General features: G+C 44.6%; 1 protein-coding gene and 3 non-coding genes across 5 annotated transcripts in view; all 4 read right to left on the bottom strand.

Moving 5' to 3' along the window:
- Positions 1-237: 237 nt before the first annotated feature.
- On the bottom strand, positions 238-309 carry trnae-cuc (transfer RNA glutamic acid (anticodon CUC)). Its single transcript has one exon. It is a non-coding gene; the product is annotated as a tRNA-Glu (tRNA).
- A 2,764-nt stretch (positions 310-3,073) lies between these two features.
- trnae-cuc (transfer RNA glutamic acid (anticodon CUC)) lies at positions 3,074-3,145 on the bottom strand. The gene has a single exon. It is a non-coding gene; the product is annotated as a tRNA-Glu (tRNA).
- Positions 3,146-4,298: 1,153 nt separating this feature from the next.
- Positions 4,299-4,370, bottom strand: trnae-cuc (transfer RNA glutamic acid (anticodon CUC)). The gene has a single exon. It is a non-coding gene; the product is annotated as a tRNA-Glu (tRNA).
- Positions 4,371-7,589: 3,219 nt separating this feature from the next.
- LOC106602234 (E3 ubiquitin-protein ligase DTX4) overlaps positions 7,590-27,198 on the bottom strand; it is a 33,010-nt gene continuing 13,401 nt past the window's right edge. For both annotated transcript variants that reach the window (XM_014194749.3, XM_014194750.3), the window contains exons 3-7: positions 25,564-26,590; positions 12,411-12,634; positions 12,017-12,078; positions 11,233-11,619; positions 7,590-10,662 (exon numbers count right to left, since the gene is read on the bottom strand). In XM_014194749.3, the coding sequence (XP_014050224.1) occupies positions 10,441-10,662; positions 11,233-11,619; positions 12,017-12,078; positions 12,411-12,634; positions 25,564-26,590 (1,922 nt within the window). In that variant the 3' untranslated portion in view covers positions 7,590-10,440. The remainder of the gene's footprint in view (positions 10,663-11,232; positions 11,620-12,016; positions 12,079-12,410; positions 12,635-25,563; positions 26,591-27,198) is intronic.

Here is a 27,198-nt window from a genome sequence, read left to right as displayed (position 1 = left end):
TGTTATGTTTGGAGGCAAAAGGTGGAGGCTTGCAAGCCGAAGAACACCATCCCAACCGTGAAGCACAGGGGTGGCAGCATCATGTTGTGGGGGTGCTTTGCTGCAGGAGGGACTGGTGCACCACTAGAAAACAAGGTAAGAATAATGCAGGGGAAATCAGTTTGCAATTAAAGTGGTACATATGTGCGATTACCTACTAAATTCAGTGTGACAGGTTGCACAAGTAACAAAGACTAGTTCCCTGACCAGGAATCAAACCCGGGCCGCGGCGATGAGAGCACCGAATCCTAACCACTAGACCATCAGGGAAGGATAACCCAAAGCAAATCGGTTCTCAATTTGAAATGCTACATATGTGCGATGTCTGCCAAAAATTTTTGTGACAGGTTGCACAAGTAAAAAGGTCGCAAATGATAAGTTCCCTGACCGGGAATCGAACCCGGGCCGCGAGAGCGCCGAATCCTAACCACTAGACCACCAGGGAAGGATACTTCTGTGCTAATCGGTTTACAATTTGAAATGGTACATACAGTTGAAGTCGGAAGTTTACGTACACTTATGTTGGAGTCATTAAAAGTCGTTTGTCAACCACTCCACACATGTCTTGTTTAAAACCTGTTGGGACTAGGGGGCAGTATTGAGAAACTTTGAAAAAAATATGTGCCCATTTTTAACTGCCTCCTACACCAACTCAGAAGCTAGGATATGCATATTATTAACACATTCGGATAGAAAACACTCTGAATTTTCTAAAACAGTTTGAATGGTGTCTGTAAGTATAACAAAACTCATATTGCAGGCAAAAACCTGTGAAAAATAGCTCCAAAAAAAATTGAATTTTGTGACTGTACTATTTAGTGTCATTGTTTTATAGATACCATAGTGAGAAAGGATTCATTTCGCAACTCCTACGGCTTCCACTAGATGTCAACGATCTTTATAAAGTTGTTTGAAGCGTCTATGATAAACAGAGAGCAAATTAGAATGCAGGGAAGTTGACATGTCGTCACTTCATTTTTTTGCGCCTGCGCATAAATCTGAGAAGCGTGAGTTTGTCATAATTGTTTATCTAGACATAGGATAGGTTGTGTGAAAATATTACTGATGTTTAACGTTAAAAATGGACCAAAAGATTAATGCTAAACAACGTTTGACATGTTTGAACGAACGTAAATAGATTATTTACTAGGTTTTTTTAGCTTTTCGGCGTGATTTTACACCCCCCCCACCACGTTTTGTGGGAGCATACTGAACGCGAACTACTTGGTGTTATTTGGACATAAATTATGAACTTTGTCAAAAGAAACCACATTTGTTCTGGACCTGGGATTCCTGGCAGTGCCTTCTGATGGAGATAATCAAAGGTAAGGGGATATTTACAATGTTATTATCGATATTAGATGATGCTAACTGTATAGCATAGCTTATTGTTCTTAGCATAGCACCCCGTTTATTGCAAAATGTGATTTCCCAGTAAAGTTATTTTGAGATCTGGCCATTCGGTAGCAATTACGAGATGATAATATATTATTCTTTGAATGACAATATTATAATTTACCAATGTTTTCGAATAGTAATTTTGATATGTTCACCGGAAGCATTTCAGAGAAGAAAAAAATCTGAATTTCACGCTACTGTAAAATGCTGTTTTTGGATATAAATATGAACTTGATGGAACAAAAAATGCATGTATTGCATAACATAATGTCCTAGGAGTGTCATCTGATGGAGATTGTCAAAGGTTGGTGCATAATTTTAGCTGGTTTCTGCTTTTGGTGACGCCTGACCTTGAATTGAAACTGGATGTTTGTACTTTTGTGGCTATGTACTGTCCTAACATAATCTAACTTTATGCTTTTGCCGTAAAGCCTCTTTGAAAATCGAACAATGTGGTTAGATTAAGGAGATGTTTATCTTTTAAATTGTGTAAAATAGTTGATTGTTTGAGAAATTGAAATTATTAGATTTTTGATGTTTTGAATTTCCAGCCTTGTTAGCAATCCCGTCTCGGGGTTCATTGCTAACCTGTAGCCCCAACAGGTTATTAACAAACTATAGTTTTGTCAACTCGGTTGGGACATGTACTTTTTGCATGACACAAGTCATTTTTCCAACAATTGTTTACAGACAGATTATTTCACTTATAATTCACTGTATCACAAATCCAGTGGGTCAGAGGTTTACATACACTAAGATGGCTGTGCTTTTAAACAGCGTGGAAAATTCCCGAAAATGATGTCATGGCTTTAGAAGCTTCTGATAGGCTAATTGACATCATTTGAGTCAATTGGAGGTGTACCTGTAGATGTATTTCAAAGCCTACCTTTAAACTCGGTGCCTCTTTGCTTGACATCATGGGAAAATCAAAAGAAATCAGCCAAGACCTCAGAAAACAATTGTAGACCTCCACATGTCTGGTTCATCCTTGGGAGCAATTTCCAAACGCCTGAAGGTACCGAGTTCATCTGTAGAAAAAATGGTACGCAAGTAAAAACACCATGTGACCACGCAGCCGTCATACCGCTCAGGAAGGAGACGCGTTCTGTCTCCTAGAGATGAACGTACTTTGGTGCGAAAAGTGCAAATCAATCCCAGAACAACAGCAAAGGACCTTGTGAAGATGCTGGAGGAAACAGGTCCAAAAGTATCTACATCCACAGTAAAACGAGTCCTATATCGACATAACCTGAAAAGCCACTCAGCAAGGAAGAAGCTGCTCCTCCAAAACTGCCATAAAAAAGCCTGACCGCAGTTTGTGGACAAAGATCCTACTTTTTGGAGAAATGTCCTCTGGTCTGATGAAACAAAAATAGAACTATTTGGCCATAATGACCATTGTTATGTTTGGAGGCAAAAGGTGGAAGCTTGCAAGCCGAAGAACACCATCCCAACCGTGAAGAACCGGGGTGGCAGCATCATGTTGTGGGGGTGCTTTGCTGCAGGAGGGACTGGTGCACCACTAGAACACAATTGATGGACACTGCAGGGAAAATCAGTTTGCAATTAAAGTAGTACATATGTGCGATTACTTACTAAATTCAGTGTGACAGGTTGCACAAGTAACAAAGACTAGTTCCCTAACCGGGAATCGAACCCAGGCCGCGGCGGTGAGAGCGCCGAATCCTAACCACTAGACCACATGGGAAGGATACTGCTGTGCAAATCGGTTTACAATTTGAAATGGTACATACAGTTGACGGTGGAAGTTTACGTACACTTATGTTGGAGTCATTAAAAGTCGTTTGTCAACCACTCCACACATGTCTTGTTTAACAAACTATAGTTTTGGCAAGTCGGTTAGGACATGTACTTTGTGCATGACACAAGTCATTTTTCCAACAATTGTTTACAGACAGATTATTTCACTTATAATTCACTGTATCACAAATCCAGTGGGTCAGAGGTTTACATACACTAAGTTGGCTGTGGCTTTAAACAGCGTGGAAAATTCCCGAAAATGATGTCATGGCTTAAGAAGCTTCTGATAGGCTAATTGACATCATTTGAGTCAATTGGAGGTGTACCTGTAGATGTATTTCAAGGCCTACCTTTAAACTCGGTGCCTCTTTGCTTGACATCATGGGAAAATCAAAAGAAATCAGCCAAGACCTCAGAAAACAATTGTAGACCTCCACAAGTCTGGTTCATCCTTGGGAGCAATTTCCAAACGCCTGAAGGTACCGAGTTCATCTGTAGAAAAAATGGTACGCAAGTAAAAACACCATGTGACCACGCAGCCGTCATACCGCTCAGGAAGGAGACACATTCTGTCTCCTAGAGATTAACGTACTTTGGTGCGAAAAGTGCAAATCAATCCCAGAACAACAGCAAAGGACCTTGTGAAGATGCTGGAGGAAACAGGTCCAAAAGTATCTACATCCACAGTAAAACGAGTCCTATATCGACATAACCTGAAAGGCCGCTCAGCAAGGAAGAAGCTGCTGCTCCAAAACTGCCATAAAAAAGCCTGACTGCAGTTTGTGGACAAAGATCCTACTTTTTGGAGAAATGTCCTCTGGTCTGATGAAACAAAAATAGAACTATTTGGCCATAATGACCATTGTTATGTTTGGAGGCAAAAGGTGGAGGCTTGCAAGCCGAAGAACACCATCCCAACCGTGAAGCACAGGGGTGGCAGCATCATGTTGTGGGGGTGCTTTGCTGCAGGAGCGACTGGTGCACCACTAGAACACAATGGATGGACACTGCAGGGAAAATCAGTTTGCAATTAAAGCGGTACATATGTGCGATTACTTACTAAATTCAGTATGTCAGGTTGCACAAGTAACAAAGACTAGTTCCCTGACCGGGAATCAAACCCGGGCCACGGCAGTGAGAGCACCAAATCCTAACCACTAGACCACCAGGGAAGGATAACCCAAAGCAAATCGGTTCACAATTTGAAATGCTACATATGTGCGATGTCCGACAAAATTCATTGTGACAGGTTGCACAAGTAAACAGGTCGCAAAAGATTAGTTCCCTGACCGGGAATCGAACCCGGGCCGCGGCGGTGAGAGTGGCGAATCCTAACCACTACACCAACATGGAAGGATACTTCTGTGCAAATCGGTTTACAATTTGAAATGGTACATACAGTTGAAGTCGGAAGTTTACGTACACTTATGTTGGAGTCATTAAAAGTCGTTTGTCAACCACTCCACACATGTCTTGTTTAACAAACTATAGTTTTGGCAAGTCGGTTAGGACATGTACTTTGTGCATGACACAAGTCATTTTTCCAACAATTGTTTACAGACAGATTATTTCACTTATAATTCACTGTATCACAAATCCAGTGGGTCAGAGGTTTACATACACTAAGTTGGCTGTGCCTTTAAACAGCGTGGAAAATTCCCGAAAATGATGTCATGGCTTTAGAAGCTTCTGATAGGCTAATTGACATCATTTGAGTCAATTGGAGGTGTACCTGTAGATGTATTTCAAGGCCTACCTTTAAACTCGGCGCCGCTTTGCTTGACATCATGGGAAAATCAAAAGAAATCAGCCAAGACCTCAGAAAACAATTGAAGACCTCCACAAGTCTGGTTCATCCTTGGTAGCAATTTCCAAACGCCTGAAAGTACTGAGTTCCTCTGTAGAAAAAAATAGTACACAAGTAAAAACACCATGGGACCACGCAGCCGTCATACCGCTCAGGAAGGAGACGCGTTCTGTCTCCTAGAGATGAACGTACTTTGGTGCGAAAAGTGCAAATCAATCCCAGAACAACAGCAAAGGACCTTGTGAAGATGCTGGAGGAAACAGGTCCAAAAGTATCTACATCCACAGTAAAACGAGTCCTATATCGACATAACCTGAAAGGCCGCTCAGCAAGGAAGAAGCTACTGCTCCAAAGCAATTTCCAAACGCCTGAAGGTACCACGTTTATCTGTATAAAGAATAGGTCGCAAGTTTAAACACCATGGTACCACGCAGCCGTCATACCGCTCAGGAAGAGAGACGCGTTCTGTCTCCTAGAGATGAACGTACTTTGGTGCGAAAAGTGCAAATCAATCCCAGAACAACAGCAAAGGACCTTGTGAAGATGCTGGAGGAAACAGGTCCAAAAGTATCTACCTCCACAGTAAACGAGTCCTATCTCGACATAACCTGAAAGGCCGCTCAGCAAGGAAGAAGCTGCTGCTCCAAAACTGCCATAAAAAAGCCTGACTGCAGTTTGTGGACAAAGATCCTACTTTTTGGAGAAATGTCCTCTGGTCTGATGAAACAAAAATAGAACTATTTGGCCATAATGACCATTGTTATGTTTGGAGTCAAAAGGTGGACCCTTGCAAGCCGAAGAACACCTGTCTGAGAAGTAGTGTTTCATCTTGGCTCTTTTTATTGAAGACTCAGGATCTGTGCAATAACGTGACACTTCCTACGGCTTCCATAGGGTCTCAGAGCCTGGGAAAAAGCTGAACGATATCGAGGCAGGCTCTGGCTGAAACACTTTATCGCTTTTGGCAAGTGGCCACTCAGAGTACTATGGGCTTACGCGCGTGCCCGCTTTGACCGAATGCTTTCTTTTCCTTTGTCTGTTCACCTAAACGCAGATTCCCGGTCGGAATATTATCGCTTTTTTATGAGAAAAATTGCATAAAAATTGATTTTAAACAGCGGTTGACATGCTTCGAAGTACGGTAATGGAATATTTAGAATTTTTTTGTCACGAATTGTGCCATGCTCGCCACCCTTATTTACCCTTTAGGATAGTGTCTAGAGCGCACGAACAAAACACCGCTGTTTGGATATAACGATGGATTATTTTGGACCAAACCAACATTTGTTATTGAAGTAGAAGTCCTGGGAGTGCATTCTGACGAAGACAACAAAGGTAATAACATTTTTCTTATACTAAATCTGACTTTATGAGTGCTAAACTTGCTGGGTGTCTAAATAGCTAGCCCTGTGATGCCGGGCTATCTACTGAGAATATTGCAAAATGTGCTTTCACCGAAAAGCTATTTTAAAATCGGACATATCGAGTGCATAGAGGAGTTCTGTATCTATAATTCTTAAAATAATTGTTATGCTTTTTGTGAACGTTTATCGTGAGTAATTTAGTAAATTCACCGGCAGTGTTCGGTGGGAATGCTAGTCACATGCTAGTCACATGCTAATGTAAAAAGCTGTTTTTTTATATAAATATGAACTTAATTGAACAAAACATGCATGTATTGTATAACATAATGTCCTAGGGTTGTCATCTGATGAAGATCATCAAAGCTTAGTGCTACATTTAGCTGTGGTTTGGGTTTATGTGACATTATATGCTAAATTGAAAAATGGGTGTCTGATTATTTCTGGCTGGGTACTCTGCTGACATAATCTAATGTTTTGCTTTCGTTGTAAAGCCTTTTTGAAATCGGACAGTGTGGTTAGATTAACGAGAGTCTTATCTTTAAAATGGTGTAAAATAGTCATATTTTTGAAAAATTGAAGTAATAGCATATCTAAGATATTTGAATAACGCGCCAAAGGATTCAACCTAGCCCATAGAGGTTAAACTCGGTGCCTCTTTGCTTAACATCATGAGAAAATCAAAAGAAATCAGCCAAGACCTCAGAAAACAATTGTAGACCTCCACACGTCTGGTTCATCCTTGGGAGCAATTTCCAAATGCCTGAAGGTACCGAGTTCATCTGTAGAAAAAATAGTACGCAAGTAAAAACACCATGGGACCACGCAGCCGTCATACCGCTCAGGAAGGAGACGCGTTCTGTCTCCTAGAGATGCACGTACTTTGGTGCGAAAAATGCAAATCAATCCCAGAACTAGGGCTTGATATGGCTCCAACTACATTGCAATACACAGTAAATATATTAGATCTATTTTGAGCTTCATACCGTGAAAGTAAAGAGGCCAACTTCGAGGTTTAAAAGACATTCAGCAGTTGAACACGACGCTTTGAGTGGGAGTTCACAAATGTAGCGAAGTAGAAGAAAAATCCACTTTCAATTTTGGGGTGCAGCCAGTTCATACTACCTAATGTGGCAAATAGAGGGGTTATCTGTCTGATCAAATCAGTGCAATGAGTCAGCCTATATTTCAGAACAGGAAATAAAATAAAAAACAAACAACTCTTCATTCGATTCTTTATTTGTATTAATCATTCGTATTCCAGCAATTGTTTTTGGTGTATGTAAATTTTTTTGTTATGCATCACTTCCCAACCTCTTCACCAAGAATGAGGTAAAACACCTCTCATGTTCCCCTCAAACGAACAATTGGACAACGATGAAGGGATGCTGTGTGAAGACTGTACACATCAAAAGACACTTGAGGTTGTAGTAGAAGATGAACAACTGGGTCATCTGAATGGGGAAAGGGGACATAAGGAAGCGGTGGCAAACCCTCCCCCTGAAAAGCTGGGGATGCAGGCTTTTTTCCAGCCCTGCTATACCACACCTGATTCCGCTAATCAAGGTTCCCCGATGAGCAGACTGTTAGTAGATTGAGATGGGTTGGGCCTAGACCAGCATTTCCCAAACTCGAGACCCCAAGGGGTGCACGTTTTGGTGTTCGCCCTAGCCCCAGCTAACACAGTCCAATAAGCCACAAATAATTCATCTTCAGTTTACATCGCAATTAGATTAATCAGCTGTGTTTGCGAGGGATGGCCCCAGAGGACTGGAGTTGCCCATCCCTGCCCTATGGAGTGATCGATAGAGAAGCAGAATTAAATTCAGGATGAGTCGTCAGGCAACGGTAAAGCAGTGCTGGAACAAAAGCCTCCAGGTAGGTCTCCAGGAGGGATGGCCACCCTTAGCGGCTTGGTATAAAAGTACATTACATTATACAGTCAGAAAAAGTCTATCTTCAAATTCCTTTTCACAATGAAAATACAATGAAAAGAAAAGTAAAATCTCGTGTCAACTCAACTGTAAGAAAGATTTGACCAAAAAATGACAGACACTAACAACGCTTATGTACAAAATGAGAAAGAGCTGAATATACCATTTGATCAAGACAACTGTTAACACTTTATTATTGTTATTTTTCTTTTTAAAGCTAACTAACAGACAATTTAAAAGAAAGAAAGAACAGAAAAGTGAATCTTGATATTAATGGGGTAAAAGCGACCAAGTGTGCTGTTTAGTAACAGAATCATACCTCAAAACACATTGATGTACAAACAGTACACATTAAAACGCATGTCATGTATAAAGACATGCATACGTTATATGCATGAGCTCACACACACACACACACACACACACTTATAAATAGGTCCTTCATAGACCCAACTCTGAGACCGGACAGGCGTGGTGGCCGGTGATGCATAGGGTCTCCATAAGGAACAATACCAAAGACACTGTTTACCAGCAGGAGGTAGATGCATTCTAACGACATTTTACACAAGAATGTCATTACACTGCCCTCCCAATCAGTTGCATTGAAGCCAATCCAGCCAATGAAATGGAGGCAGACATTTTGTATATCCTTTAGAGTGTGGATATGCTACGGATGTTGTTTGTATAATAGTGAGGTATTTATTGGTTTTAGTCTGATCATTAATGCAATGGTAAAACTCAGTTCTTCTTCACAGGCTATTATGTTCCTTCTCGGACTCCCTCCTCACCCACCAACACACCACAACCTGTCCAATCTTTAAGTTCTGGGTTCCTGGTGTCTTCTCACCTGGTTTCAAACACTGGCGGCTCATATCATGGCTAATTTCTCAAGTGCGTCTTCCCAGTGAATCTCAAATGCTCGTCTCCTTTATAAAAGTAAGCAGCACTCGTTTTATTGACATGTCCCCCTTTCCATACATACAACGGGTACATACAGTACAAACAGCAAGACATCGGTTCAGAATCAACAACTATCTGAATTGTAAAAAGGAAGGGAAAGAAGTCATATCCAGTACCCATCAAGGTTGTTTTATGGATAGTACCATATATATCTTCTGGGCTAACTGCCATCGTATCGTAACATACAACATCCACGACTTCAAATCATTCAGAGTATAAAATAAAACGTTGAAATATATGTAAAGAGGTATGACGCATGGAATGATGTTACATGAAGATAATAATGACAATGCATTCATAATACAAATATAAGTGGAGTATCATTATAAAAAGAAATGGGTGATTTGTTTGTTTTGTTCGTCACATTCAGTGTTTTGAATGTATTTTCAGTAGAGTGGACACTAGGTGGCGTCTGACTACACATACAAACAGTCACAACGGGCACAAGCCACTTGATAATCAAATTCAAGCAGGTGGTTACTATAGGCACGTCTGTCTCTCTCACCTTTCTCCCTCCCCCTCCCTCTTTTTCTTTCTCTTACTCTCTTCCTGTGTCTCTGCTAAAGTAGTACCATTTCTAAGTTAATTTACCCTACTCCTATTTAATACTAGCTACATTCTCTTGCCATCTCTCTCTTGTTTGCTCGCTCTATTCTCTTCCTCCTTTCTTAAGGCTCTTCCCCCTCCCTTTCACATCTCTCAATTTCCCTCCCTTTCACATCTCTCAATCTTTGTCCTTTCTCTCCCTCAGTCTCTTGATCTCTTCTATTCTTTTCTCTCTCTCTCTCCTCTCTCTTTCTTTTAGTAGTGTAAATTAGTTAGTAAATAACTTAGTACCGCCTCTCAACTCTTTGTCATTTATTTAGCTAGTACCTAACTATACCAGTGTAGTCATCATTTTGACCACAGTCAAATCTAAACAAAGCCTGAGCCTATTTCTCTCTCTTGTTCCCTCTCTCACGTTCCCTCTCTCTTGTGCCATCACTCAAACAAACACCGAACACTCCGCTGTGTGCTTGTGTGATTTCTCAAACCTCTAGGACCCTCCAATCAATCAGCATCTTCAGAAAATCTTCCAAAATGTAATTGGAACTTTCCGCTCTACACCAAACCGCCACCCCATTTAAGTGCTGGTAGAGTCTGAATTAATTAATCGTCCTGTCTCCTCCTCTTCCTCCTATCATTGCTCCTCTTCCTCGGTGATGCCCTGTGCTTTCAGTTCATCCAGGACGTTGTCTAGGTGGCTAGGGTCGGGGTAGCCGTGACCCGTGAGGTTGGAGCCGAATTCCGTCTTGTGGTGCACCTCGTTCCAGATGACCGTGTCTGACTCGCCCGTGGTGCTGGACGTGCCCACCGAGAAGACCAGGCGCCGGTCCCACGCAGTGAGCAGGAGTCTGAGTACCTGGGGGAGAGAGAGAGAGAGAGGGAGAGGAGGTGGCGGAAGAGGAGGTAGAGGGAGAGAGGACGTAGAGGGAGGGGAGGTGGAGGGAGGGGAGGTAGAGAGGACGTAGAGGGAGAGGACGTGGAGGGAGAGAGGGAGAGGAGGTAGAGGGATAGGAGGTGGAGGGAGAGAGGGAGAGGACGTGGAGTGATAGGAGGTGGAGGGAGAGAGGGAGAGGACGTGGAGGGATAGCAGGTGGAGGGAGAGAGGGAGAGGACGTGGAGGGATAGCAGGTGGAGGGAGAGAGGATGTGTAGGGAGAGGACGTGGAGGGAGAGAGGGAGAGGACGTGGAGGGAGAAAGGGAGAGGACGTGGAGGGAGAGGAGATGAGAAAGAAGGAGGTGAGATGGTTAGAGACGAATCCATAAATTCAACTTTCAAAGTTCCCCCGATACTGATATAACTTCAAGGGAAAACGTTCCGGGTTTTAAAAGGACAACGATTGGGCTAAAATCCAGAAAGCTATCCCTTTGACTTGTACTGGACAACAGTGTCTGCTACAATGGAATATGTCAAAGCGTAGGTTCTTACCTTGCGTCCCTTTTCGCTGTCTGGGAGGTAGCAGTGGCGCGGGAACCCTCTGGCTGTAAAGGGCTTGCCTGGGTTGGGGTGCTCTGGGCCCTGGATGCCAGGCAGGACATTGTAGATGACGCGGATGGTCTTGCAGTCGGGGTGGCCGGGCAGCGAGTGGGGGATGACGTGGTACTCCATCTTCCCGGGTGGCTGGTTGCCCGTCTTCACGCCGTAGATGGTTTTGCAGGTAGGGCACTGCAGGCTGCCATCTTTGTTGCCGTTGTTGTACATGGCCACCAGACACTGGAGGTGGTACTGGTGCCCACACTGGGCCAGGCGACCTATGAAGTCACCACCCTTGTAGCCTGACGGCCCCCCGAGGGCCTCCATACAGATGGTACAGTCCTGAGGAGAGGAGAAGAGGAGATAGGAGGGATCCTTTAGCCAACCTGTAAGTACTTAGCTATCCAAAATAGGAAAAGCAGCCACAGAGTCAGCCTGTTGCAGGTGAGTGGGAATCATTCAATAAAATTCTTGAAAACGCTGACGAAGGCTAACTGGCCAATAGGTAATGTTAATAAATGAAAGTGTTACAGGCCGGAGCAGTGTGCAGGTCTTTCTTTAAATATGTACTTGGCTACCCACATTTCCTTCAACAGATAATGTGTTGTGATGATAATGGCTGCGTCCCAAATGACATCCTATTGTCTGATCCCTATGGCCCTGGTCAAACGTATGACACTTTATAGGGCATAGGGTGTCATTTCAGACTTAACCAATGACTGGAGGGAACAGGTCTCACCTCCTCTGGTGCTATCCTGACTTTCTGAAGATACTGCTTCACCACCTCCTCTGTTGTCTTACCTGGAGAGAGGAGAGAGAGAGAGGAGAGAGAGAGAGGAGAGAGAGAGGAGAGAGAGAGGAGAGAGAGAGAGGAGAGAGAGAGGAGAGAGAGAGAGGAGAGATAGGATAAGGGGGAGAGCAGGAGAGAGAGCAGGAGAGAGACAGGAAAGAGAGAAAACATAAGGAGAGAGAGAACATATTAGTGTGTTGAGCAAAAATCTTCCACACAATGTAATCAAGTTGTCTATAGGGGTGTCTGTGTGTTCATATGTGTGTGTGTGACTGTGTCCGGTACAGGTATGTGTGTATAGGCCTATATATTAGTGCTGGTTGGATAGTGTGTTCTATCGTACCTTTACGGGCCTGTTTCTTGGTGGTCTTGCGGCTGCAGTGGCCCAGGCCGGGGACGGGCTTGATGTCCCTCTTGCTGACGGGCGGGGGGTGCAGCACCAGTTTGGGGGGCCGGGTGAGACACACAGGGAACCCCGCAGCGCTCATCAGGATCCCCGTGATACCGGCCAGCGCTGGGTGGACCGGGCTGTTCCCACTGAGGTTCTTCACTGGGACAGTGGGCACGCTGAAACACAACGGGAACCACACGCTGGTTACACACTAACATCTCACCAAACATACGCCTGGGAAGACTCTGGGAGTTGCAGCGCTGACCTAGGATCAGCTGTTACACAACTTGCAGTAAACAAACCCTCCCTGACACTAACAGACAGAAATACAGCAGGCTTACTGCTGACCCCCACACAGGGTTGGGACCAGCCTAGTCCGTGTGATTACAAGACGTTAACCAAGCCACCTACAGTAGAGACAGGTGGAGAAGTCTGTCCCAAATGGCACCCCACCATAGATAGCGCACTACGTATAGGGCTCTGGTCCAAAGTAGTGCACTATGTAGGGAATAGGGTGCCATTTGGGAAGTAGCCGTTCAGGAGGTGTACACAGGCCAGCTGTAATCTCTATTGGCAACAACACCTCACCTACTACGACCAGCTGCTCCATGTGACCAATTCAAAAAAATGTCCAGGAGCCAATGACCTGTGTGTGTGTGCCCATAAAATTAGAATAATCTATTTCCATGTGTGGCTGTGTGTGTGTGGCTGTGTGTGGCTGTGTGTGTGTGAGAGCCTGTGGTGTCTCTCTCTGTGTGTGTGTGTGTGTGTGTGTGTGTGTGTGTGTGTGTGTGTGTGTGTGTGTGTGTGAGAGCCTGTGATGTTTCTCTGTGTGTGTGTGCGCATGGCCCACAAGCCAGTCTCCTGATCTGGGTCAAGGACTCATACCATAGATGGTACTGCCAGATATCCTCTGTCTAGCCGGTACGTTTCAGAGAACACTGGTTGGGTCTAAGTGGCGCCCTATTCCCTACACAGCGAGCTACGCCTGCCCAGAGCCTACGTAGGATGCCTCCAGCTATATACGGCTCTGACGGTGTAATTCAGACAATTACCTTTTGTTTGTCCTTTGACATATTTCTGGATGATTCTAGAACGCGCCAATAGCTACTCAACCATTTTAGAGTCCAGGTAGAGCGTCTGTGTCATTCACACCAAAGATATTGTACTATACTCTAGTTCCCCAGATCATCTACTTTTACCACAGACAACACAGCCTTTGAGTGTCAACGATATCGGAGCAGTGAGATATCATATGACGATCTGATCATGCCCGGAGTGTGTTGTCCTTGGGTATCCTACATTGTCGATAAAATCGGAAGCAGTTCTCACACACACACACACACACACACACAAACAAAAGCGCATACAAAAGCGTGTGTGCGCGCACACACACTCGAGCACACAGTTTTTCCTAGGGATGGATACTCACATAAAGGACGTGAGGATTGTCATTCTCCCACAGAGGTCAGCCCCGGCACAATCAATTAAGTAATAAACGTCAAGAAAACAAATCACGGAGGAATCGATTTCCTTTCTCTTCACCAGGGGAACAGAGAACCACTTGGGATGTGTCAATGAGAAGCTAAAGAAGAGGTTCCACTTCTCTTTACCCCTCTCTCTCTCTCTCTCTCTCTCTCTGATTGAATTGGCTGCTACGCAAACCTTTATTCTGTCTCTCTGAGCTGGACTGTTTCTGTTCTTTCTCTCTACAGACCTCCTCCTCTCCCTCTGTCCTAGAAGCAGTGTGTGAATCGGACCGAGTGTGTGTGTGTCTTATATATGTAATCCATGAGTTTCCATCTGCTGGCCAGTGACCTCAGAGAGGAGACGTCACAGAACTGACAGTCAGCATCACATCACACACACAGGATCATGGATTACCTTCACCACGTCACCGGCTCTATTGACTAATACCACCCTGACTAACCACTTATGGGAAACACACACACACACACACACACACACACACACACACACACACACACACACAGGGAACTGGGAAATCCCCAATAATGAACAACAAACTTGACCACAACATAACCCAGTCTTGACACGACCCGCCCTGGTCTTTTAAATGACTAGTATTATATTAACTACAGAGCTTCCCCTGTGTAAACGGTACTGTACAGGCTACACCACAGCAGAGGTTGTGGAAATGAGGCTAACTAACCATGCTTTGACGGGGGGGGGGGGGGGGGGGGGGGGGGGGGGTGGTATCAATAATGGGCGAATATTATCGAACACAATAGTTTTTTCCCTGCGCTGTTCCTCCTGTGCCGCCACGCATCACAAACAGGGTTTGTTATTCATTTGTTGCTTCCCGACATGCAATTAGCCAGTCGCTCTGAGAGCCGTGAGTTACTGTCGCTGGTAGCAACCACACGGACACGGCAGGAGGGCAGAGCCTGGGAGCTTTGTTCCCTCGTGTTGTGACCCACCAAAGCTAAGACATCATTGCTTTTGTGTGACCATTCAAATAGACAACTATACTGCATGTTTACATACTGTGCATACTATGTAGTGATGGTAGCATAGTAATAATAGTTATAGATGGTATGTAGTGATGGTAGTATAGTAATAATAGTTATAGATGGTATGTAGTGAGTGGTAGTATAGTAATAATAGTTATAGATGGTATGTAGTGATGGTAGCATAGTAATAATAGTTATAGATGGTATGTAGTGGTGGTAGTATAGTAATAATAGTTATAGATGGTATGTAGTGGTGGTAGTATAGTAATAATAGTTATAGATGGTAGTATAGTAATAATAGTTATCGATGGTAGTATAGTAATAATAGTTATAGATGGTATGTAGTGATGGTAGTATAGTAATAATAGTTATAGATGGTAGCATAGTAATAATAGTTATAGATGGTATGTAGTGGTGGTAGTATAGTAATAATAGTTATAGATGGTATGTAGTGATGGTAGCATAGTAATAATAGTTATAGATGGTATGTAGTGATGGTAGTATAGTAATAATAGTTATAGATGGTATGTAGTGGTGGTAGTATAGTAATAATAGTTATAGATGGTAGTATAGTAATAATAGTTATAGATGGTATGTAGTGGTGGTAGTATAGTAATAATAGTTATAGATGGTAGCATAGTAATAATAGTTATAGATGGTATGTAGTGGTGGTAGTATAGTAATAATAGTTATAGATGGTATGTAGTGGTGGTAGTATAGTAATAATAGTTATAGATGGTATGTAGTGGTGGTAGTATAGTAATAATAGTTATAGATGGTAGTATAGTAATAATAGTTATCGATGGTAGTATAGTAATAATAGTTATAGATGGTATGTAGTGATGGTAGTATAGTAATAATAGTTATAGATGGTATGTAGTGATGGTAGCATAGTAATAATAGTTATAGATGGTATGTAGTGGTGGTAGTATAGTAATAATAGTTATAGATGGTAGTATAGTAATAATAGTTATAGATGGTATGTAGTGGTGGTAGTATAGTAATAATAGTTATAGATGGTATGTAGTGATGGTAGTATAGTAATAATAGTTATAGATGGTATGTAGTGGTGGTAGTATAGTAATAATAGTTATAGATGGTAGTATAGTAATAATAGTTATAGATGGTATGTAGTGGTGGTAGTATAGTAATAATAGTTATAGATGGTATGTAGTGGTGGTAGTATAGTAATAATAGTTATAGATGGTAGTATAGTAATAATAGTTATAGATGGTATGTAGTGGTGGTAGTATAGTAATAGTTATAGATGGTAGTATAGTAATAATAGTTATAGATGGTAGTATAGTAATAATAGTTATAGATGGTATGTAGTGATGGTAGTATAGTAATAATAGTTATAGATGGTATGTAGTGATGGTAGTATAGTAATAATAGTTATAGATGGTATGTAGTGATGGTAGCATAGTAATAATAGTTATAGATGGTATGTAGTGGTGGTAGTATAGTAATAATAGTTATAGATGGTATGTAGTGGTGGTAGTATAGTAATAATAGTTATAGATGGTATGTAGTGATGGTAGTATAGTAATAATAGTTATAGATGGTATGTAGTGGTGGTAGTATAGTAATAATAGTTATAGATGGTAGTAGTAGTAATAATAGTTATAGATGGTATGTAGTGGTGGTAGTATAGTAATAATAGTTATAGATGGTAGTATAGTAATAATAGTTATAGATGGTATGTAGTGATGGTAGTATAGTAATAATAGTTATAGATGGTATGTAGTGGTGGTAGTATAGTAATAATAGTTATAGATGGTATGTAGTGATGGTAGTATAGTAATAATAGTTATAGATGGTATGTAGTGGTGGTAGTATAGTAATAATAGTTATAGATGGTATGTAGTGACAACACCACAGCTGAGTTCATGGTCACCACACAGCAGTTTAATAATGTCCACTATTAACCAGCCAGTCGGCTAGTAAATACTATGATAACATGCCATTACAGTGGGGGAAAAAAGTATTTGCTCCCCTGCTGATTTTGTACATTTGCCCACTTACAAAGAAATGATCAGTCTATAATTTTAATAGTAGGTTTATTTGAACAGTGAGAGACAGAATAACAACAAAAAAATCCAGAAAAACGCATGTCAAAAAAGTTATAAAATTATTTGCATTTTAATGAGGGAAATAAGTATTTGACCCCTCTGCAAAACATGACTTAGTACTTGGTGGCAAAACCCGTGTTGGCAATCACAGAGGTCAGACGTTTCTTGTAGTTGGCCACCAGGTTTTCACACATCTCAGGAGGGATTTTGTCCCACTCCTCTTTGCAGATCTTCTCCAAGTCATTAAGGTTTCGAGGCTGACGTTTGGCAACTCGAACCTTCAGCTCCCTCCACAGATTTTCTATGGAATTAAGGTCTGGAGACTGGCTAGGCCACTCCAGGACCTTAATGTGCTTCTTCTTGAGCCACTCCTTTATTGCCTTGGCTGTGTGTTTTGGGTCATTGTCATGCTGGAATACCCATCCACGACCCATTTTCATTGCCCTGGCTGAGGGAAGGAGGTCTTCACCCAAGATTTGACGGTACATGGCCCCGTCCATCGTCCCTTTGATGCGGTGAAGTTGTCCTGTCCCCTTAGCAGAAAAACACCCCCAAAGCATAATGTTTCCACCTCCATGTTTGACGGTGGAGATGGTGTTCTTGGGGTCATAGGCAGCATTCCTCCTCCTCCAAACACAGCGAGTTGAGTTGATGTCAAAGAGCTCCATTTTGGTCTCATCTGACCACAACACTTTCACCAGTTGTCCTCTGAGTCATTCAGATGTTCATTGGCAGACTTCAGATGGGCCTGCATATGTATTCTTGAGCAGGGGGACCTTGTGGGCGCTGCAGGATTTCACTCCTTCACGGAATTGTGTGTTACCAATTGTTTTCTTAGTGACTATGGTACAAGCTGCCTTGAGATCATTGACAAGATCCTCCCGTGTAGTTCTGGGCTGATTCCTCACCGTTCTCATGATCATTGCAACTCCACGAGGTGAGATCTTGCATGGAGCCCCAGGCCGAGGGATATTGACAGTTCTTTTGTGTTTCTTCCATTTGCGAATAATCACACCAAATGTTGTCACCTTCTCACCGAGCTGCTTGGCGATGGTCTTGTAGCCCATTCCAGCCTTGTGTTGGTCTACAATCTTGTCCCTGACATCCTTGGAGAGCTCTTTGGTCTTGGCCATGGTGGAGAGTTTGGAATCTGATTGACTGATTGCTTCTGTGGACAGGTGTCTTTTTTACAGGTAACAAGCTGCGGTTAGGAGCACTCCATTTAAGAGTGTGCTCCTAATCTCAGCTCGTTACCTGTATAAAAGACACCTGGGAGCCAGAAATCTTTCTGATTGAGAGGGGGTCAAATACTTATTTCCCTCATTAAAATGCAAATCAATTTCTAACATATTTTCTGGATATTTTTGTTGTTATTCTGTCTCTCACTGTTCAAATAAACCTACCATTAAAATTATAGACTGATCCTTTCTTTGTCAGTGGGCAAACGTACAAAATCAGCAGGGGATCAAATACTTTTTCCCCCCACTGTATATCTCTAGCCTTAACCCAGTTTAAAAGCTCCACAAGCCACTAGCTAACGGGTCCACTAGCCACTAGCTAACGGGTCCACAAGCCACTACCTAACGGGTCCACAAGCCACTACCTAACGGGTCCACTAGCCACTACCTAACGGGTCCACTAGCCACTACCTAACGGGTCCACTAGCCACTACCTAACGGGTCCACAAGCCACTACCTAACGGGTCCACAAGCCACTACCTAACGGGTCCACTAGCCACTACCTAACGGGTCCACTAGCCACTACCTAACGGGTCCACTAGCCACTACCTAACGGTTCCAGGAGGACAGACAGACAGGAAGACAGACAGACAGGAAGACAGACAGACAGGAAGACAGTGAAAGGGACTGGTGGCAGGTGACTGTCATCATCATCCTCATCTGTAGCTTCCGGTTCAGGGTTCTGCCTTAACAAGCTTTGAGTTGGAGCTAAGAGGCTTTTGGTTAACCCTCCCTGCAGGTGTCACAGTGAGTGAGTGAGTGAGTGAGTGAGTGTGTGTGTGTGTGTGTGTAGGGCTGCTAATCGCCAGGGACCTCACGATACAATATTATCATGATACCATATGTATTACAATTCTCACGATTCTAAATGTATTGCGATTCGCTACTGTGATTTCATTGCAATTCGATGTTCCAAACACATTGCTCACCATGTCTGCTGCGGAGGTACAAGAGGGAGCCATGAGAAAATGAGTTTTAAAATCAGTCATGGAAATGAAAGTGATGAGAACAAAATGTCTCCCTATTGAAAAAGGAGATGGAGAACAAGAACAAGCTATGTAGGAAGACGCCTGGAGTTGAGGCAGCTGGCGCTAAAATAACATTGCGAGGTCCTCCTGAGTGGCGCAGTGGTCTACGGCACTGCATCGCAGTGCTTGAGGCGTCACTACAGACCCGGGTTTGATCCCAGTCTGTATTACAAGGAGGTCCCATAGGGACTGTGGGTGTTAAGAAGGGTGGTTAGGCGGGTCATGTTTCGGAGGACACATGACTCCACCTTTGAGTTACAGCGATGAGACAAGATCATAATTGTGGGAATAAAGGGGGTAAAATATATATATAATATATATATATATATATAATATATATATATATATATATATATATATTTAATATTGTCAAAACAACAATACATCGTCAAAAATGATATCCCCATATGTAACTGTATAGATTTTTTCAGGAAGAACCCTTTGGTGGTGAAAAAGGTTCCACTTGGAACCCCAAAAATGGTTTTCAGAGGGTTCTCCTATGGGGACAGTTGAACAACCCTTATGGTTCTAGGTAGCTTCTTCTTCTCTAAGAGTTTACAGTAGATCCAGTCTGACCTCAAGTCAGTGTTGTTGACAACTTGACACACACACAGGGGTCATGTTAAGTGCTGAATGGCCTATTAGACCTATGACCAGGCCTGAGCTGAATGGAGATGGAGACAGTAACCAGTCAGTGAGGTTATTAATACTACAGTAAGCTGTACGAGGCCGCTGGCTGTGCAACGTGACGGTTATTGTGAGGTAGAAATGCACTGTGGAGAAGGTTTAGTCTCGTTTGAGCCCCAGCTTATCTACAATGCATTAACACAATTCCCAGCTGTCCTACTGACACACACACCTGGAACAATGAGTGAGTCAGAGAGTGAATGACCAGTGTACAACCCTAAACCTTGAATGAAAGAAAAGCAAGAGAGACAGAGAGAGACAGACAGAGAGACAGAGAGTATGAGAGAGAGAGAGAGTATGAGAGACAGAGAGTATGAGAGAGAGAGAGAGTATGAGAGACAGAGAGTATGAGAGACAGAGAGTATGAGAGAGAGAGAGACAGAGAGTGACAGAGAGTATGAGAGAGAAAGAGAGAGAGAGAGAGAGAGAGAGAGAGAGAACCACTCATTATTACACACACAGCAACTGGATACCATAGGTGTAATCCACCATATATACCTGACACACACATGTACGCACTCAGACACACTGACACACCCATGTACGCACTCAGACACACTGACACACCCATGTACGCACTCAGACACACTGACACACCCATGTTCCCACTCAGACACACATGTACCCACTCAGACACACTGACACACACATGTATGCACTCAGACACACACATGTACCCACTCAGACACACTGACACACACATGTATGCACTCAGACACACACATGTACGCACTCAGACACACTGACACACACATGTACGCACTCAGACACACTGACACACACATGTACCCACTCAGACACACACATGTACCCACTCAGACACACACATGTACCCACTCAGACACACACATGTACCCACTCAGACACACTGACACACACATGTACCCACTCAGACACACTGACACACACATGTACGCACTCAGACACACTGACACACACATGTACCCACTCAGACACACACATGTACCCACTCAGACACACACATGTACCCACTCAGACACACACATGTACCCACTCAGACACACACATGTACCCACTCAGACACACACATGTACCCACTCAGACACACACATGTACCCACTCAGACACACACATGTACACACTCAGACCAGTGGAGGCTGCTGAGGGGAGAACGGCTCATAATAATGTCCGGAACGGAGCGAACGGAATGGCATCAAACACCTGGAAACCATTTGTTAGATGTGTTTGATACCATTCCACTGATTCCGCTCCAGCATTTACCATGAGCCCGTCCTCCCCAATTAAGGAGCCACCAACCACCTGTGACGCAGACACACTAGCATGTCTGCACTCAGATAGTTCCACACAGCGTTGTACACCTCCATAAAGCCCTACATAAAGGAGATCTTCACTAACACATGGCCTGCTTCACCTACAGTACATAGGCACTAACACATTTGACCTTAAAGGCTCAGTGCAGTAAAAAACATGATTTTCCTTTTATATATATATATATATATATATATATATATATATATATATATATATATATAATAGATTATATATATATATATATATATATATATATATATATATATATATATATACACACACACACGGAGTGTACAAAACATTCAGGACACCTGCTCTTTCCATGACAGACTGACCAGGTCAATCCAGGTAAAAGCTATGATCCCTTATTGATGTCACCTGTTAAATCCACTTCAATCAGTGTAGATGAAGGGGAGGAGTCAGGTTAAAGAAGGATTTTTAAGTCCTGAGATAATTGAGACATGGATTGTGTGTGTCATTCAGAGGGTGAATAGGCAAGACAACAGATTTAAGTGTCTTTGAACCAGGTATGGTAGTAGGTAACAGGCACACCAGTTTGTGTCAAGAACTGCAACACTGCTGTGTTTTTCACGCTCAACAGTTTCCCATGTGTGTCATGAATGGTCCACCACCCAAAGGACATCCAGCCAACTTGACACAACTGTGGGAAGTATTGGAGTCAACATGGGCCACCATCCCTGTGGAACGCTTTCGACACCTTGTTGAGTCAATGCCTGACGAATTGAGGCTGTTCTGAGGGCAAAGGGGAGGGGGTGCGACTCCATATTAAGAAGGTGTCCTTAATGTTTTGTACACTCAGTGTATATTTACACGCTACGAGGTTGGAATAATACTGAGAAATTGTGAAAGTGATGATAATGCCCTTTTAGTGTAAGAGCTGTTTGGTGGGATGGAGTTTTGACCTCCCTGGTGACATCACCAGGCGGTAAATTAGTTAATAGACCAATAAGAAAGAGAGTTCCAAACCTCTCTGCCAATAACAACTCGTTTTCCGTTTTCCCCTCCCTACTCAGACCACTCCCAGACAGTCCTAGCAAAATTCTTGCTTGAGAAATTGCTCTTTACTAAGAAGCTATTTTTGTTTCTTTTTGACCATTTTCATTGAAAACAATCACAGTAAGGCACCTAATCGTTAGCCAGAAATGATTTGATATTGAGATAAAAACATCTGCATTGGGCCTTAACTACATGGAGCCCATTATCCAAAATGCAGATGAAACAAATGAACCGAATGTCTTTCCCACGCTCCTCTTTATCTACGTCCTTCACCCATATCTCTATTTGTTTCTCTCTCTTTCATTCATCTGTTCCTCTTTTCTCAGGGTCAGATGAGGTCTTACATTTTCAAGGCCTTTCTTCCCCTCTGAGTCTGTCTGTTGTTTTACCTGGATATTCCTCTCCCTTCTTTATATCCTACCATCGCACTCTCCTTCCCTCACTCACTCTCACCTCTCCTGTGCTAATTAGTTAATAATGACATTATTATAGACATGAATGAGCATTTCTGCATCTCAGCCGGGTGAGAAACTCTGGTTCCCAGATAATCACACTTCCTGCTTCTGAATGGGATGCAGTTGCTCCTAAACCCTGATCTAAGATCAGTTTGGTTAAGGTTAGGATTTAGGAAGGCTGATCCTAGATCTACTAAGACTACTGTACTAGTCAACCTAGTGCACTCAGTGTACATACTTTACTAGTTATCTTTAGAAGACAGTGGAATGTGGACACAGTTTATTTCTCTTTGGGGGTGTTTGTTTGTGTATCTTCGGTCTTAGTGGGAGAGGGGCAGACAGACAGGGAGACTGGGGAGAGTGGTGGAGGAGAGGAGGGTGGGGTGGGGGAGAAGAGAGAGAGAGGAGGGTGGGGGAGAGGAGAGAGAGGAGGGTGGGGAAGAGGAGAGAGAGGAGGGTGGGGCAGAGAAGAGAGAGGAGGGTGGGGCAGAGAGGAGTGTGGGGGAGAAGAGAGAGAGGAGGGTGGGGGAGAGGAGAGAGAGGAGGGTGGGTTGGTAGAGCCTCTTGACCCCTGGCGACCCTAACCCCCCCACTCCATCACACACTCCTCCCCTTCTTTGTTATCTCTCTTTCTCTCCCTCCTCTCCTCCCTGTGTCCCCAGATGGTCATGACGTTCTTTAGCCTTGGGAGCAACAAACTCCCAAGCACTCTCACACACTTGTGTGCAAGTACACACACACACACACACACACACACACACACACACCTTTAAAACGCCAGTTTATTCCATAACTCTTGATACATTCGAAAATTGCTACCCAATAGGCTGTATGAAGGCAGCCAGACAAACCGATAGATTGGTGGTCTATTGAAGTGGCAGAGAGCTCCCCCTATAGGCCAGACAGTCAATGCAACAGAACCCTGCTGCATTACAAAATACTGGACCTGTTACCATATGAATACATTGTATCGATTTCAATGATGTTCTATTATTTTTTTAAACTTATGGCTCGGTTTCCAGAGTTTATATTACCCTTGCTCTCTCTCTCTCTCTCGCTCTCTTCAATTCAATTCTATTTAAGGGTTTTATTGGCATGGGAAACATATGTTTACATTGCCAAAGCAAGTGAAATGATAAACACAAGTGAAATAAACAAAACGTGAACAGTAAGTACTACACTCACACAAGTTCCAAAATAATAGAGACATTTCAAATGTAATGGTGTTACCACACTGTCTCTCTCTCTCTCTCTTTTCTCAGCCCTCTGAAACCCTTCCTACCCCTTTCTGTTTTCACTCTTTTGTCTCTTTCTCACCCCCCCCCCCACTAGAAGAAAGAGACACACATTCCTGCAGCTTTGTGAGGACATCAATATTGACTTTCTCTGTGTGTGTGTGTCCCTTGGTTTGAAACAATTTCACAACTCTGTGTGTGTGTGGTGTGTGTGTGTGTGTGTGTGTGTGTGTGTGTGTGTGAGACAACTGACTGACAACGTAACACTGCTCTGCGTATTACAATCAACAATCTAGGTTTGCTCTATTTCCCCCTCCCTCCGGCTGTGGCCTGATTTCTTGTGCCTGATTGTGATCAATCTCTGCTAGTTGCTGAGTTGTTCCTTTGTCCCCCCTCCCCCCCCTCCCCCCCCTCTGACAGTGTCTGGCTGGCTATGTCTACCCCCCCAAACTCCCTAAATGTAGGACTCTCTTGCTCCCCAACCCCCAAGATCCTCCTTGACAAAAGCCTCAAGACAGACCGAGACGGAGCATTACAATGATGACTGTGGTTTCTGCTTTTGTCTTCCTTCTACCCCCCACTCCCCACTATCCATAAAACCCTTCACCCCCCATGCATATATCCCTCTACCTCCCCTCCTCCGCCCCTAACCTTCTACTCCCCAAACCAACCCCCCTACCCGCCTCACGGCTCCCCCAGCCCAGACCCTGTTGTCCCGGGCTGGCCACTGCAGAGGCGGGCATTGTGTTGCTAATGCGGACTAGGCCTCAATGTGGCCACAAAGGTTGCCGTGGAAACGCTTGGGCGCACACAATAGAGCCCGGGATGGGCCCCCAGAACACAGGAGTCCTGGGAAACCCAAAGAGAGAGAGAGAGAGACGGAGCGAAGGAAGAGTTGGAGGGGGGGGGCGAGTGTAGGGAGAGGGGGAAGAGGGGGAAAGAGAGAGACGGAGGGAGGCCTTAGACCCTCTGGCGTGCAGAAAGACAGGCTGTTCTCTCCTCTCTCACACTCCCTCCATCCCCTCATTCCTCCACACCCTCCATCCCCTCATTCCTCCCATCCCTCAATCCCCTCATTCCTCCACACCCTCCATCCCCTCATTCCTCCCATCCCTCAATCCCCTCATTCCTCCCATCCCTCCATCCCCTCATTCCTCCCATCCCTCCATCCCCTCATTCCTCCCCTCCCTCAATCCCCTCCCTCATTCCTCCACTCCCTCCATCCCCTCCCTCATTCCTCCCCTCCATCCCGCCATCCCTCCACAACCGCTCCTTTCTTTCTGGTCCCCGGGTGGTCATCTGTCAGAGGGGCTGCTGGGAGAGTTAGATGCGTACTCCCTCTCACAAGTAGACACAGTCCCACATCCACTGACTCGCAAAGACTCACCCGCAAAGACTCACCGCGAAAGCATCCAAAGAGTAGAAGAATGTAGACGCTACAACAACACAGTATTCTCCAATATGAAAGACCAAGTAGAACCAGATGAGATCATCCAGAATCATTCAGTCATAACAACAACTCAACCAAAACCATCTCACTCACCGTGGCAACCACTGAGTGTTTGTGTGTATCAGCTACATCAGTGTGTGTGTGTGTGTCACTCACCCAGAGGCGATGAGGGCTCGTGACTGGGCCATGGCGATGCGTTGTAGGGCGGGCCGGCTGAGCCCAGCCAGACTGGACCGCTGGGGCAAGGGGGCAGAGCACGCCGCCGAGCGCTGGGGCGCCATGGGCCGCGGCGACGGGGACGGCACGGGCGAGGGCGGTGACGTCACGGCGGTCGCCGGGGTGACGAGCGTGGCGGTGGGCACCGGTTGACTCGTGGCGGAGGGAGAGGGGGGCGGCGCGGACGGACGGCGGCCCTGATTGGATGAGGGCGGCTGAGGGGGCGGGAGGGAGGGAGGAGGGGGTCGGTTGGAGATGGAGAGGGTGCCCGTTTGGGCGCTGAGGAGGGAGAGGGAGCGGGCGAAGAGGGCGGCATTCCGTCGCGGTGAGGACTGGTTCCGGGATATGGAGAGTCCGTGAGGTAAGGTTTTGGAGTAGGCAGATCTAGCGGGGGAGCTCCTGAGTTGGCCCCGCCCCAGGGTGGCAGATTTGGGGCTGGGTGGTTTACTCTGAGGTTTACTCGGCCGGTGGCCCAACTTGTGCGTCGATGACCACACAGTGCTCTGCTTCACACTAAAGACCAGCATGCACTGCTGGCAGGAGCACGGCTGCCCGGCGAGGGACTGCATGGTCGCCAGCCCGCCGCTTGGGTACACTGCGCCTCCGTTGACGCCCGACACCCCAACACCCAGTAACGCTCCTGTCGGACCCGATCCTCCACCTCCGTTCCTGGGTACCGGTCCTGACACCAGTGGGTAGGCCACGTCGGACCTCCGCTGTATCCTGCGTTGTCTCTGGGTCTGCCTGTTGATCTGGGTCATGCCCTGCAGGTCCACCAGGTAGCAGAAGCCCAGCGGCGCCAGGTCCAGCCAGGGCTGCTGGCGGTCCCGGGCCGTCTGGATGGCGATGCCGACCTCCGTGTCGTACTGGGTCCAGGACCCAGCGTCGTTCTCCCACTCCCACAGCCAACCCTGGCCCGGCGCCGACGTGGGGTCGTAGAAGCTACGGCGCACCGGCCGGATCATACCTGCAGGGGGAGATGCTGGGGTTAGTACGACTATCAATCAAATGTATTTTTCCAACGGCAGTTGTCACAAAGGGCTTCACAGTAAACTAGTCTAGACACTGAAGAGCAAGCAGAAGCACAGTGGACAGGACAAAGTCCCTGGAAGGAAGAAACCTGGAGAGGAACCAGGCGCATGACTACAGCATGAAAAGAGTAGGAAATGGTACATTGTAGTTTCAGTGTGGAGGTTGAAACAGGAACATAAATGCATGTGGGAACACTTTCGTATGGTTTTAATTGACAAGCTAGATTCTCCCCACAGGAGTGAACGTTAATATAAGCTCTTACACACAACTCAAATGACCCTAACTCAAATGACCTGAACTCAAATGACCCTAACTCAAATTAAATTATTTCCAAATGCAGTCAGCCAAACAGCTACAAAGACACATTTAATGACCAACAGTATTAAAGAAGTTTAGGGAAGCGTGTAGTTGTCAAAATTCCATTTGAAACGCAAATTGGTTTAAGATGAATTGATAGTGATAACCATAGAGATGTTTAATGGGTTTAAAGCACCCAAACCAGCAGGCCTAGCATGGCACCACACATCTGTGCCAAACCGAGGA

This window comes from Salmo salar, chromosome 04 (assembly GCF_965601325.2).
Source record: "Salmo salar chromosome 04, fSalSal1, whole genome shotgun sequence".
In the NCBI taxonomy this organism is placed as follows: domain Eukaryota; kingdom Metazoa; phylum Chordata; class Actinopteri; order Salmoniformes; family Salmonidae; genus Salmo; species Salmo salar.
Note: the sequence above shows the minus strand (reverse complement) of the source record. Positions and strands in the feature narration are given on the sequence as shown.